The 15,653-nt window shown below is 37.5% G+C and overlaps 1 protein-coding gene across 4 annotated transcripts in view; it reads right to left on the bottom strand.

Annotated features, from left to right (window-relative positions):
• Positions 1-231: 231 nt before the first annotated feature.
• LINS1 (lines homolog 1) overlaps positions 232-15,653 on the bottom strand; it is a 35,477-nt gene continuing 20,055 nt past the window's right edge. For 3 of the 4 annotated variants that reach the window (XM_070358140.1, XM_005888959.2, XM_070358139.1), the window contains exons 2-7: positions 9,269-9,768; positions 9,065-9,154; positions 8,071-8,212; positions 6,811-7,401; positions 5,661-5,832; positions 233-3,882 (exon numbers count right to left, since the gene is read on the bottom strand). In XM_070358140.1, coding sequence (XP_070214241.1) covers positions 3,000-3,882; positions 5,661-5,832; positions 6,811-7,401; positions 8,071-8,212; positions 9,065-9,154; positions 9,269-9,667 — 2,277 coding nt within the window. In that variant the 5' untranslated portion in view covers positions 9,668-9,768 and the 3' untranslated portion in view covers positions 233-2,999. Of the gene's footprint in view, positions 3,883-5,660; positions 5,833-6,810; positions 7,402-8,070; positions 8,213-9,064; positions 9,155-9,268; positions 9,769-15,653 lie in introns of all 4 variants that reach the window. The other variant, XM_070358141.1, reaches the window with a different exon arrangement.

Here is a 15,653-nt window from a genome sequence, read left to right as displayed (position 1 = left end):
ACCTAAAGGTTAGTTATACATGTAGCATCTCTGAAATCCCAACACTCAGCATACACGAGATTGCCTTTTTCTCATTTTACATATAACAAGGGGTTGACGGTTCCTTATTAATCTTATAGAGAAACACAGGTAAAAAACACATCTATATAAGCATGGCTTTAGTGCATTTAGCATTTATGTACCCCTAAAAACAAAAGAATCAGGTTTCTTTTAAAAAAGTAATTTTAATTAAAAAAAAGTATTCAGTTAAAAAGTAAAACAAGATATACAATGAGAAGTCAAGCTTTCTATAGACACAGAAAGGCATATATAAATATGTTAAGTGTGTGCATTACTCCTTCCCTGCCTTCTTTCCTTAAACAAATGGGACTCTGGTATATTTACTTTTGTTTTTTATTGTAGGTGCTTCATTTAACATGAATATAGCCCATTCTTTCCATAAGTATATATATAACTTAACATATATACTATGAGTATATATATTTTGACATTTAACCAGGTATTTCTAGTCTTTTGCTTTTATAAGCAGAAGATACATTTTTTCACATAGAAGAAGCCGTCCCAATGTATACCCCCAACTTTGTTACCGAACTTTTTGACCTCTGCATTTCTCTTTGGTTAATATTAGCATCTCATTTTTATAATGATTAGCCATCCTCTATTTAGTTCCACTGATTTTCCTTTTTCTACTTCAATGAGTACTAATCTGTTTTATTAACACAGCCTTTAAAATATATTTTAGGCATTCCTGGTGGCTTAGATGGTGGTGAAACTGCTTGCAATAGACCCTGGATCTATCCCTGGGTTGGGAAGACACCCTGGAGGAGGAAATGGCAAACCACTGCAGTATTCTTGCCTGGAGAATCCCATGGAGAGATGAGCCTGGCAGGCTACAGCCCATGGGGTTGCAAAGAGTCAGATATGACTGAGTGACTAACACTAAAATATATTTTAATGTTTGGTAGGTTCAGTCTCCTTATATTTATCTATAAAAGGGTCATTTAAAAATGTTTTAAGGATGACATTTTAGACTGCCTTAATGACAGACTCACCAGCAGAATACAGTTACACTCTCAGTATACAAATCCCTCACAGGCAGACCTTGGAGATACTCTGGACCCAGTTCCAAATTATCACAGTAAATCAAGTATCACAGTAAGGGGAATCACACAGACTTTTTGGCTTCTCAGTGCATATAAACTAGTTAAGTTTACACTATACTGTAGTCTAGTAAGTGTGCGATGGCATTATGCCTACATACTATAATAAAGAAATATTTATTGCTAAAAAAATACTAACCATCATCTGAGCCTTCAGCAATGCTGAAAATGTTAAAGCCACTGCTTTATCAACTAAGCTTATAAAATATTTTTAAATCCTTTGTTGTCATTTCAACAATCCTAAGAGAATCTTCACTGGGAGCAGATTTTATCTTAAGAAACCACTTTCTTTGCTCATCCATAAGCAGCAACTCCTTATCTGTTAGAAGTTTTATATTTGTAACAAATATAATAATGAGAAAGTGTGAAATATTGCAATTACCAATATATTGCAATTACCAAAATGTTACAAAGTGAGCAAATATTTTTGGAAAAATGGCACCAAAAGACTTGGATGACACAGGGTTGCCACAAACCTTGAACCTGTAAAAAATGCAGCATCTGCAAAATACAAAGTGAAGCACAATAAAATGAGGCATGCTTGTAATGACATGAAAACTTGAATTTACTGCCTCCTCTCTAAAAGACAGAATTATTCATATCACAACTATTTTAAACAGGAAAAAATTTCTTTTTAAAGTATCTTTAAAAAATCTTAAGAATATACTTGTGTTCTCATAGATTATATATATATATATATATATATATATATATACACACACACATGAAGCTAATCACTTCTCTTTAAACAACCACTAAGATTTTTTACATATCACATTACATGTAAACACCTCAAAGGGAAATAATAAATGTACTGGCTTAGTGTCCCTCCCCAAATTTCAGGCCTACCCAGACCTGTGAATGTAACCTTATTTGCAGATAGGGTCCCTGCTGATATAATTAAGCTAAGATGAGCTCATACTGGGGCTTCCCTGGTGGCTCAGCGATAAACACTCCACCTGGCAATGCAGGAGGCTAAGTTGTGACCCCTGGGTTGGGAAGATACCCTGGAGGAGGAAATGGCAACCCACTCCAGGATTCTTGCCTGGAGAACCCCCACGGACAGAGGAGCCTGGCGGGCTACAGTCCATGGAGTCACAAAGAATGGGATATGACTTAGTGACTAAACAACAGACAACAAGAGGTCATACTGGATGAGACTGGGCCCTAATCCAGTGACTGGTATACTTAAAAAGAGGGAAACTGGATACCCATAGACATATAGGGATGGAGAAGGAAATGGCAATCCACTCCAGTGTTCTTGCCTGGAGAATCCCAGGGACTGGGGAGCCTGGTGGGCTGCGTCTATGGGGTTGCACAGAGTTGGACACGACTGAAGCGACTTAGCAGCAGCAGCAGCACCAGCAGACACACAGGGAAAACGTCATGTGATAACAGAGGAGACTGAAGTGAAGGAATACCCAGGATTGACAGCAATGGCCAGAAAGATTCTCCCCTAGAGCCTTAAGAGAAAGTGCAGTCCTGTGGACACCTTGATTTTGAACTTCTAGCCTCCAAAACTGAGAAAGAATAAATCTCTGTTCTTTTAAGCCACCAAGTTGGTCAGAATTTGTTACAGTATCAGTAAGAAATTAATACAGTAACTATCCCAAATTTGAGCAAGTTTGAACCACCATAGATTTCAAATGTTGTACAACTGTATCAAGTGACTTGTTATCTGATATATCTTTTTCAGTCACTAGGCTGCTCCCAAAAGGCAAAAAAGCATGGTTTAGAAAACTCTTTTGAGGTTTATTTATTATTTTTAATACTGTTATCTCATTAAGGCACAACTATATTAAGGGGAAAAACAGTTCCTGGAAATAAAATGTCACTGTTTTAAGAAGGGGTCATACTTTTATTATATATTGTCTCAATATGTTTTAACAACTTTAAAAGTGCTGTTGGATTATACGGGAACAGATTTTTCTTCTGCAAACGGTAAATGGCACCTTGTAGCTCTTCAAAGCACTTTACTGTTCTGTAAGATATTCCCACTTCAGAAGCAGTGTTATTTGGGGCTATGCCACAATAAACAGAGAACAGGGTATTAGATTCTTCAGTAACCAGAGGCCTTGACTGAGACTCTGGGCTAAGTTCTTTTTTATCCCCACTTGCTCCAAATGTGTCCTGAGTTTTCTTCATTGCTTCTTGGTGTGAAGACGTTAGTCTACTGTTTACTAAACACAGGCTTGTGGATCCTTCTTCAGAATCATCAGAGCTGTCATAATCTACCAGACTTTGAGAAGCTCCTGGGGTAGAAAGACAATTAGCCTGGAGCTTGGTGTGGGCCTTCTCCAACGTTACACCATGGTTCAGTGGTTCAGAAGAAGCAGCAGAAGCCCAGGAGACCCAAGAATGAGCATCTGTGTGACTACCAACAACAGCCAAAGGACTAGCTTCTGCTGAGTTGCTGTTTCTACCTTGGACAAGTGAGGAGATACAACAAATATGTATGTTATCTTTAGATTCAGTTACATCAAAATAGTTGCAAATGGTTAAAAAATTATCCCAGTCTTTTTGCAATAATTTTAAGTATCTAACAAAATATTCAAGAAAACAAGTTTCTGATGAAATCAAAAAATCAAGAAGAACGGTAGAATCAAATCCTATATTTTTTAATAAAAATAAAAAAATACAGTGTGGATTATAGCCATTTTCATGTGTGTGATGGTTCCACATTTCTTTTTCTTGGGTCAAGCTTTCAGTAGCTTCACATTCTCTGAAAATAACAGACACTCCAGATTAATGACTCTTTATAAATACAAGTTTTGACAGATATGATTCACATACCATAAATTCTGCCAGATTATTTTTTAATCTATGCATTATTTTAAAAAGAAAAAAATTCAAAACAATCTCTACAAACTCTATACAAACCTGATCCAATAAAATAAATGATATCCTTTGACTTTGGTAGTTCTAGTTTTTATCTGTCCAACAAATGCCCTCCATCTTCCTGTCTATTGACATCAGAGTCTCTTATTCCTACAGGTAACTAATTCCCCATGGTAAGGTGGGAATTAACCTCCTTCTTTTCCTTCCACACTTGTCTCAGCACGGGTGGGCAGGCGACCCAGGCTAACTAATCAGAGTACCCATGGTCCTAGCCACCATGATTCCAACATGAATCTGTGACCCATGCAGGTTAATCAGACCTCCTCTGGGATTTCTGCTGGCCTATTAAAGATCTTAACTGTAAGGTTGCTGTAAGTCTGGCACTGCTGGTGGCCCTGCCTGAAAATGAATTCAAAGCTATGAGACAGAAACAAAGAGAAATAATCAGTGACATGATTTAAGTCATGCACAGTTGTACCTGATGCCAACTTGATTCCTTGGAATTCCCAGGAAGTAAATTCCTTTTTTGGCTTAGACTAGTTTATATTGATTTCTATCATTTACAACTAATCTTAACCAATTCAGTTACATTAAAAAATATATATATGACATGAGCACAGGCCTCTGTGATCACACAAAATTCAAGAAAATTAGAAATTCACATGCAAAATGAATTTACTTCAGAAGCTTCCTCTTTCCTGAGGCATAAGAAGTCAGCTTTGAATATGACTATATATTCTTCAAGGCATGTGTATTCAGACTGAATTTGTATTTGACCGTTTCTGAGCCTAATTCAAATCACATGCATGCATTCTGTGTTCTTGATTAGAACCTTTTGAAAATTGGCCCCAAACACTTACAGTCTGAAAGCAGTCATTGCCAGAAGTGTCATAACACAAGTAAGAACTGGCAGCACAACACCACACCGACAACCATTAGTAAGAAATCCCTTTCTCTGAAGCCAGGAAAGAAATGGAAATAAAGCAAATACTTTACGGTTTTAATAAAGCAGAAGCAGAAATACTGTAAAAGGTCATCAGTTATTAACTTCATAACCAATTACAGACATTTGCCATAAGAATGACCCAAGTACAGATCTTTTAATAAACAGAAATAGGATCAGTATAAAATGTCATCAGTAACATAACTTCATAATCAATTTCAGATATCTGCCTCAAGATGATATCAGTACCAATTCAACTGTATATTAAAAGTTCCTTTGATTACTTACAAGTTTGAATTCAGCTTTACAAAGGCAAAAATCACCTTACAGAAGTTCAATACAGACAAGTTAGTCTTAAGGGTGAAAAGAGTTTCAAATGTCAGTTAAATTATGACTTAGACAATGGTATTAACTTATTCTTGATCACACAGGTAAAGCAAAGATGGAGACTCAGCCAGAATCCATATTGTCTAATCTCAGTTTAGTTCTAATTCCTAGATCTGTTTAGCCATTCAAGTTTTCATAATGAGAACTCAATTGTAATCTATTTTCATGTAGGGCAGTGTTAAAGGAATTGGAACTTATAAGGAAACCACAAGATTGTTAGGGATTTTTTCCCCTAATGATGGAAAGTAAATTGTATGTCCAATACATTATTAAAAATGTTTTCTGCTTTCCTGGCCATGTTAGTTAGTATAATTACTTTAAAATATACAAACCTGGTCAACTTCAGGTAGATGCCCAGCAATGCTTTGGCAGCCTCCAGCATGTCATCGTCTTGTTCTATGAAGACCCTAGACAACCACTCACAGAGATTGTGTGATTGCAGAGAGGGCTGAAGGTGAGGCTTTAAGAAGGTCAGTAACTCAGACATGAACCTCTGGTAATCAACTTCAAAAAATGAAAAATTTAAAGAGAAAACAACAGTTTATGAATGCATTTATAATAACTTACCTATTCACATATATTTATAACATCTAGAGCACTTTAAAATGCATTATCATAATTCACACATTCAAAAGTTTGAGTTAGGGATTATCTCTACTCTGTAATATTAGGAAATTGAGGTTCAGAGAAAAAAACAAAAAAGACCCACTTGGTAGGATATAGTTAAAATATATAGCCAGATCATCTATTTGCCACAGTGTCAAATAGGTAGTATCTCTGAGAAATAAAAGTTACATGAGTTCTTGCTAAAAACATAAATGAAGAAACAGTAGAACAGAAATTGCTTCACTGGATGCCACAGTGTTTGTACTAGAGGCAACAATACAACCAAACAAAAATAATTTGCCTTCAAAATACCAGCAGAAAAAGTTCTTGTTTGTTTCAAGTTTTTTAAAGCATTAAAAGAAAGTACTACTATTAAGCACAAAAGTCAAAAAGGTTTTGAGGCATTTTAACTGCAATTTAAAACTCTTGATTTATGTAACCAACGCCATCTAGTGTTGTAAATGACAACTGCACAGGATTACACCCTACATTAGTTTAATTCAACTCCTAATTATCAAAACTCTGTATTAGTAGATATACCAATTTTGTGAAGGAAAATATGAATAATATACCACAAATATCTGAACATGAATTGACTAACATTGCTTACTTTGAAGAGACTCAACAATATTTTTCTTTTAACTACAGTTATTAACTATGCTATGCAAATTCAGTTTAGCACACAAAACTGAAACTTTTAAAAAGACAATTCTAGCTTTTTATCTTTATTGGAAGAAAATTTAATAAATTATAACTAGAATAAGATACAACTTAAGTTAGTGAAATTACAATCCTGAGCTTTGATAATTATGAATAATTTTACTTCAGTAAATAATTATCCATTACTTTACATACAAAAGGCATTCAGAAAGTTACCTTTCATTTCATTTGCTGAAGAACAATTTTGAAACTTGATTTCTAAGGATCTTATGATAAGTAAACTCAATGCTCTAAGAATCACATGATCTGGACCAGCGTCATGCTCATATCCAGCTAGGACTTCACCACCTCCAAAGCAGGAACATTTTCCACGGACAGACAATGTCCTCAACAAGCCCAAATCCACAGCTTGCAGAACAGCACTGGCCAAAGCTAACAGGTCCACATCCAAAGGGTTATCTGGTGGCATGAAGGTAGGGACAGATCCCCGACAAAGGTCTTCACCCACTTTGCAGAGAAGGCACTTTTTGATGAAGATGATCAACTTCCTTTTGACAAAAGCCTGAATAGGCCAGGTAATAACATCAAACACACAAGAAGGTTTCAAAAATAAAATCCTCTGGCAAGTGTAATGTAACTTCAGGTAGATTCTGGAGGCTATAAGAAGTTCAAGCAATTCCAGGAAACATATCAAACTGTTTATTAGTTTAGAAGCATCTTGGTGGTTTTCAAAATGCTGAGAAAGTAAGGACTTGTAAAAGGCTTCAAAAAGAGTGTCAAAAGGAGTCAGGAACTGTTTTAGAATTTCTGCAATTATAAAAATAGTAATTATAAGCAACAGGAAAAACAAAGTTTTCTTAAAACACAATTTTACAATTCAATTTTTAAAATCATCATCACTTCGTAAGGCGAAAAAATGGATTGGATTATTTACCTCTAACACAAACAAATGAAGATAAACATGCCAACAGCTAATAATCACGGCTAATATCCATTTTACAAACATCAGCAACATCAGACTATGCAAAGGACATACAAAAATGAAAAGCTTTAATTTGAATTTTTAATAATAGTGAAAAGAAAGTGAAGTCGCGCAGTCTTGTCCGACTCTTTGCGACCCCATGGACTATAGCTTTCCAGGTTCCTCCCCGTCCATGGGATTTTCCAGGTGAGAATACTGGAGTGGGCTGCCATTTCTTTCTCCAGAAGATATTCCTGACCCAGAGATTGAACCCAGGTCTCCCACATTGTAGGCAGATGCTTTATCGTCTAAGCTACCAGGGAAATCCAGTAATAGTGAAGTTTTACATTTTTCCTTTTAAAAAGGTATCCTCAATCAAACACTATGGGGCATGGTTTTTAGTTTTTCATACTTCAAAACAATTAGAGGTTGTAAAATAAGTTTTACTCATAAAAATATAATGCTCCCTGGGAATAAGACAATGACAATTGTTTATTGGGGAACATAGTTCATACCTGTTTTTTGTGAAGATGTATCTTTAAAGATTTCTTTAATTACAAAGGTAAGTATCCAGAGGCAGTACACTACTTTATTACTTTCAGAATATTCAGAAATATTTTTTTGGCAAAAAGAAATCCAGGAATTACTCAATGTTATCTATAAGTGAGAAAAAAATTTTTAAGTAGTAAGTTGTAATACAACATTTTCTTTGCCATTACAAACTATCTATTAAATACACAATTCTACACAACATTGTTTACTTTGTTCCAAAAAAAAAAGTATAATATTTGCTAAAACAAGGACATAAATATCCCAGTATTCCTTAAGTCAAGAAATTTAATACGCCATAGAAATAGAAAACCAAGAAGCAACATACCAAGAAGCAACATGAAATATTAGCGGTGGTTATTATCTCTGGTGGCTGGAATGATATGAAATTTTAATTTTGGTCTTTATACATTTTCTCTTTTTCCAAATTTTCTATTGTACATACCACCTTTTTGTATTCAGGAAAGAATGTTGTTTTAAGAAAGGAACAAGCAATTATAGCTAAAATAAGTCAGGAAATGTTTAGATATATTTATTAACTAATTCAGAGATAAGAGAAAAATGATTAATTTGTTCATATTTTTTCACTATGCTGAGGACCACTCTTAGAATTTATATTAAACCTATGAAAATGGTTCTTAGTCTCAAGCAGGGGCTCCTAAGCCTTGTTTTTGGAAGGGAGGAAGGAGGCCCACCTACTCCTTTGAGAATCTGAACAGTTATGGACTCTCTGACTTGCAGTCTATCTTTTGAGTTAAGAATCTTATCTGTAATGATTTATAATGTATTTAAGACTCTAATCCTTGAAATAAGTCACCAACATATTATTTTATTCTTACATTTTTGTGGATTTACACATTATGTGAGCAAATATTTTATTGATAAAAAAACTGAATGCCAGAGATCAATTTTAAAGAAAATATAAAAGTAATAGTAACATAATTTGACTACTTATCTTACCTTTTCCTTCAGTTGGAAATACAGAATAAGTGCAAGACACTTTGCAGCCATGTGAGATAACAATTTTTCCGAGTTTTGGAACATACAGGTCTACAGGAAAACAAATACATTTACCTACTGTTGCTGACTGTTTTAAAACTTTCATTTAAAAAAAATCTAGATCTAAAAAACACACACACACACACACAAAGTAAATGGGCTTACCAATTGAGATTCGATGTCAGATGATTTTAAAAGAATTTTAATTATATCTCTGTATTTCTCCTTTGCATGGAATTCAGTTTCCACAGACAATATTCTGGTTATCATCACTTTGATCACTGTTAACTGAAGGAGCATTATTTCTCGGGTACTGCTCATCTGAGAATGTCTCTGCAAACACATAGGTGCTACAGAAAAGGTAGGTAAACTGACAGAGGATGGCTCCTGCTTGTCCTGAACATCAGGGGCGTTTGAGCAGTCTGAGGAGGTGGTTGTAGAACAATCTTGATCTGAAAATGCTGGGTAGAGATAAAAGATGTAATCATGGCTGTCATTTTCAAGTGTGGCTCCAAGAAGTACCTTCTTGTATAATTGTTCTAAAGCTTCAAAGAAAGTTTCCATTTTGATGGCCAAAATCTTTCTTAGAAGAAGGTCAACAACTCCAATTGTAAATGTTAACCTTGGAAATGCGATCAATCTCTAAGACGTTTCTTCAGTAAAACCTAAAATAGGAAAAGTAATTTTAAAAGTGCAAGTGTTATACACATTACAAAGGAAGGGCACCTGTTTTAATTGGAGGATAATTACTTTACAAGGTTGTGTTGGGTTCTGCTGTACAACAATGTGAATCAGCCATAAGTATACAAATATCCCCTCCCTCTTGAACCTCCTAACCCAGCCACCCTTCTAGGCCATGTTACCTAGCAACTTCCTGCTAGCTGGCTATTTTACATTTGGTAATGTAGGTGTTCCAATGCCACTTTCTCAATTCCTCTCACCCTCTCCTTCTAATGGAAAAGCACCTCTTTCTATTTATTTAGTCTCTCAAGTTAAAGGTAATACTGACTGCATAATTTTTAAATATGGAAAATTGGTAATAACATTATTTTTAATGTATAAAAACAAAATGTATGTTTTTCATGTAGATTTAAGACCATAAAATTATTTTTAGTTTTATCATAGCAAAAACTTCAGCTTTCCTCTAACCTTCTTCAATGGGCTATTAGGGTTTCCCAACATTGGCGTGATTAACAGTAAGAACTGGGTAATTTTGCTTTGGTGGGCTGTCTTATGCATTGTAGGAAGTTTAGCAGCATTTCTGGCCTCTACTGATTAGATGTCAGTAGCAGGCCCTGGGGGTTGGGGGGAGGGCAAAATTGTCTAGGTTGAGAACCACTTGGCCCATAACACAAATTCATTAACTTTCACCTTCAACTTACAGATGAAAATCTAACGTCAGAATGCTATGCTAAGTCACTTCAGTCATGTCTGACTCTGTGCAACCCCACAGACAGCAGCCCACCAGGCTTCCCCGTCCCTGGGATTCTCCAGGCAAGAACACTGGAGTGGGTTGCCATTTCCTTCTCCAATGCACGAAAGTGAAAAGTGAAAGGAAGTCGCTCAGTCGTGTCCGACTCTTAGCGACCTCATGGATTGCAGCCTAACAGGCTCCTCCATCCATGGGATTTTCCAAGCAAGAGTACTGGAGTGGGGTGCCATTGCCTTCTCCGTAGAATGCTATGTGGCCAAATTATTATGGCTATGTGGCCAAATTATTATGGTTATGCTGATTAACTCCCAACTTAAAATTAATAACATTGTTGTTCAATCTCTAAGTCATGTCTGACTCTTTGGGACCCCAGGATTGCAGTATGCCAGCTTCCCTGTCCTTCACCATCTCTCAGAATTTGCTTAAACTCATGTTCATTGAATCAATGATGCCATCCAACCATCTCATCCTCAGTCACCCACTTTTCCTCCTGCCTTCAATCTTTCCCAGCATCAGGGTCTTTTCCAATGAGTTGGCTCTTCTCATCAGGTGGCCAAAATACTGGAACTTCAGCATCAGTCCTTCCTATGAATATTCAGGGTTGATTTCCTTTAGGATTAACTGGTCTGATCGCCTTGCTGTCCAAGGCACTCTCAATATTAATTTTCATAACATTAAGTTAAAAAATTTTAATGCCATCCCAAGAAAGAGACAGGATATTAAGCAAAAGCAATCCAAACATGAGGAAACTAATTTGTATTTGTAGTTGGTTATAAATTTATATATCCTGGATGTCTCAGACTCCTCTGACCTGATGGAGACCAGAAAGAAAGGAAAAAATCAGACATGGCTTTTAAGGAGAAAAATGGGTAAACAACTGACAGATGACTATTAGAGAAAGCATGTAGTTACTACAGAGCAGGCACGGCTAGGAAAAACTAAAGACCGTGGTGTGACCAAGAGAGATTACTGAATAGCCTTTCAATGGAATAATGGGGCCGCTGGGAATTACCTGATCCGATGGGGCTTGGTCTTTTCACTGCCTTTGAGCTGTTTTGTTGTTGTTGCTTTGTCGCTAAGTCATGTCAGACTCTTCTGTGACCCCATGGACTGCAGCCCACCAGGCTCCTCTGTCCATGGGATCTCCAGAGCAAGAATGTTGGAGTGGGTTGCCATTTCCTTTTCCAGGGTCTCTTGCCAGCTCTGGGATCTAATCTGTGTCTCCTGCATTGGCAGGCATATTCTTTACACTATTTTACACCTTGGTAAATTATAGGTAACTAATAGCAATGCAAATAATTCTTGTTTATGGACATGCCCATAATTGTCTGGTGAAAGGGTAACCCTCCCTGTAGTGGGAAAACCCAGTTTTGCTTTCATCTGTAAACTCATTTTAATATTCCTTCTCTATATAAATTCACAGTTCATCAACTTTTAAAATGGTTGTGACATTTGGCTAGTTCTTTAATTAGTTAAAAAAATTCGTTCCACCTTCATTTTATATGGGTCATGATCTTATCCTTTTAAAATGCATCCTTTAACAAAACCCATGGAATTCTCTCCTTTAGCCTGGCCCACTGACAAACATCCATCTTTCACCCCTTCCCTCCTCACCAGAAGCAGTCTCGGAGGGAGCGCGGTCTCCTTCACTGGGTCCCACTTTGACCACGGGCCGCTGGCCTGCCCCTGGTCTTCCGCCCTCCCTCTGCAGTGGGTTCTTCCCCTTGCTTTATTTCAAAGGACTTCCAACCCCTGGTCACCCTTATAAGGCAAAGCTGCCCTGTTCTAGTCCTTTAGTGCAGAAATATTAAGAATCCTATAGATTTTAATAAAACAAACTTCTATGGTGCATATATCACACAGTTTATAAACATAAGTATGGTAATAGCAGTAACCTTGTTCCATCCGGCAATGTTAAAATTGACCTGAGCCTTGTGCTTCCAGAAAGCAGTCATGGTTAAGAAGCGCTACACCTTCTGTGTTCCAAGGAAGGGCTGACCACTGGTGACAGGACCCACCTCCACCTTTCCTTACTGACCTCCTACTTTTATAAACTCTGTGTTTTCTCCTTCTTCAAGAGGTTCCCATTAATAAACATTCTCCCTGTTGCATCCCATGGACAGAGAAGCCTGGTAGGCTGCAGTCCATGGGGTCACACAGAGTCGGACACGACTGAAGCGACTTGGCGGCGGCAGCTGTTGCATCAGCTTGAACAAAATCATCTCATTAATTGTCTGGTATATTTTGTCTGTCACAAAGCAGAAATTAGTTTTCACATTCTCCTTCAAAGATGAACTCCATTGTGCTTATTTTACTTTTTAGTTTAATTACAACATTTCTTCCCAACAAAACTATTGAGATTTTTATATATATTCTGTGATAATATTTCTATACATCTTAAGTTCTTAAATTTTACAAGTGAGAATAAAACTGCTATTTCAACTATTTTCAACCTATAAAAAGGGCCATTGCGAAAGGTTCAATCATTTCAACACACAAAACTAAAATGTGAATGCCAATAAATTTAGGTAAACAACACACACTTCCAGGGGTTAGGGGTGAGAGAACTGGCTGTTTTCTATCACAGTGGGACCTAGGACCTTGATAGGAGTGGTTATGAGAAATCAGATTGAAAAATTATAAACTTGAAGATACACAGAGTCAAAATATGCTTTACAGGCAGAAGAAATCACAAAAGCATAAACTAGGGGTCACAAATGGCAGGCAGATAACAAATGAGTGAAGAGAGTAGGTGCTAGGCGGCTTCTACTCTCTCATAAACCTTTCCTGATCTTAGTGTCTTTTAAGACATTAATACTGGCCAAACAAAATTGCATTGAAACAAATGTCTATGGTAGCCCATTGAGAATTGACAATTGTAGCTGTTTTCAAGCAATTATATCACTAACAGCAAGGAAGGACAAATCCTGAAAAAACAAGCTAGGGGATTAAGCAACCACACTTTTTTTTCTGGAATGGCTGTTACAAGATGGGGACATCTCAAGCTGCATTACCATCTGGTCTGGAGAAAGGCATACCCCTCAAACACCAGGCTCTTCAGAGATTCCAATAAAGCAGGTGTCTGATAAAAGACGCTTAGAATGCTGACAGGCTGTGGATCCAGTTATTCTGGATAAATGACAAGAGATCTGCCTAGTCTTGAAAGGACACAAATGTTAGGAAGGACCTAATTAGGACAAGTGAATGAGTAGTGCTTTTTGGAGTTTTCTCCAGAAAACACCTCGTGGCAGAGGAGCGTGAACTCCCATATTAGGGGGCTAAGGGCATGCCCATTACAAGCACAAAATTTGCTTAAAGTCTCTCTTGTACTGTTTAAATACTATAAACTACTTGAATTTTATACTCAAATCTTAATAGTATTATGTTAGTCTTAATATAAAAAAGACAGTCCCCACAATTTTCAAATAAAAAAGATGGTCCCCACCCATCCTCACACAAAATCAATGATTTAGGGATCAGATCAGATCAGATCAGTCACTCAGTTGTGTCCGACTCTTTGCAACCCCATGAATCACAGCACGCCAGCCAGGCCTCCAGTCCATCACCAACTCCCGGAGTTCACTCAGACTCACGTCCATCGAGTCAGTGATGCCACCCAGCTATTTCATCCTCTGTCGTTCCCTTCTCCTTCTGCCCCCAATCCCTCCCAGCATCAGAGTCTTTTCCAATGAGTCAACTCTTTGCATGAGGTGGCCAAAGTACTGGAGCTTCAGCTTCAGCATCATTCCCTCCAAAGAAATCCCAGGGCTGATCTCCTTCAGAATGGACTGGTTGGATCTCCTTGCAGTCCAAGGGACTCTCAAGAGTCTTCTCCAACACCACAGCTCAAAAGCATCAATTCTTCAGTGCTCAGCTTTCTTCACAGTCCAACTCTCACATCTATACATGACCACAGGAAAAACCATAGCCTTGACTAGACAAACTTTTGTTGGCAAAGTAATGTCTCTGCTTTTCAATATGCTATCTAGGTTGGTCATAACTTTCCTTCTAAGGAGTAAGCGTCTTTTAATTTCATGGCTGCAGTCACCATCTGCAGTGATTTTAGAGCCCCCCAAAATAAAGTCTGACACTGTTTCCACTGTTTCCCCATCTTGTTCCCATGAAGTGATGGGACCAGATGCCATGATCTTCGTTTTCTGAATGTTGAGCTTTAAGCCAACTTTTTCACTCTCCACTTTCACCTTCATCAAGAGGCTTTTGAGTTCCTCTTCACTTTCTGCCATAAGGGTGGTGTCATCTGCATATCTGAGGTTATTGATATGTCTCCCAGCAATCTTGATTCCAGCTTGTGTTTCTTCCAGTCCAGCATTTCTCATGATATACTCTGCATAGAAGTTAAATAAACAGGGTGACAATATACAGCCTTGACTTACTCCTTTCCCTATTTGGAACCAGTCTGTTGTTCCATGTCCAGTTCTAACTGTTGCTTCCTGACCTGCATACAAATTTCTCAAGAGGCAGATCAGGTGGTCTGGTATTCCCATCTCTTTCAGAATTTCCCACAGTTTATTGTGATCCACACTGTCAAAGACTTTGGCATAGTGAATAAAGCAGAAATAGATGTTCTTCTGGAACTCTCTTGCTTTTTCCATGATCCAGCAGATGTTGGAAATTTGATCTCTGGTTCCTCTGCCTTTTCTAAAACCAGCTTGAACATCAGGAAGTTCACGGTTCACATATTGCTGAAGCCTGGCTTGGAGAATTTTGAGCATTACTTTGCTAGCATGTGAGATGAGTGCAATTGTGTGGTAGTTTGAGCACTCTTTGGCATTGCCTCTCTTTGGGATTGGAATGAAAAGTGACCTTTTCCAGTCCTGTGGCCACTGCTGTTTTCTCCAAATTTGCTGGCATATTGAGTGCAGCACTTTCACAGCATCATCTTTCAGGATTTGGAAACTGGAATTCTATCACCTCCGCTAGCTTTGTTCATAGTGATGCTTTCTAAGGCCCCCTTGACTTCACATCCCAGGATGTCTGGCTCTAGGTGAGTGATCACACCATCGTGATTATCTGGGTCATGAAGATCTTTTTTGTACATTTCTTCTGTGTATTCTTGCCATCTCTTCTTAATATCTTCTGCTTTTGTTAGGTCCATAC

Source organism: Bos mutus, chromosome 21 (assembly GCF_027580195.1).
Source record: "Bos mutus isolate GX-2022 chromosome 21, NWIPB_WYAK_1.1, whole genome shotgun sequence".
Lineage (NCBI taxonomy): Eukaryota > Metazoa > Chordata > Mammalia > Artiodactyla > Bovidae > Bos > Bos mutus.
This window is presented reverse-complemented; position numbering and strand designations above follow the sequence as displayed.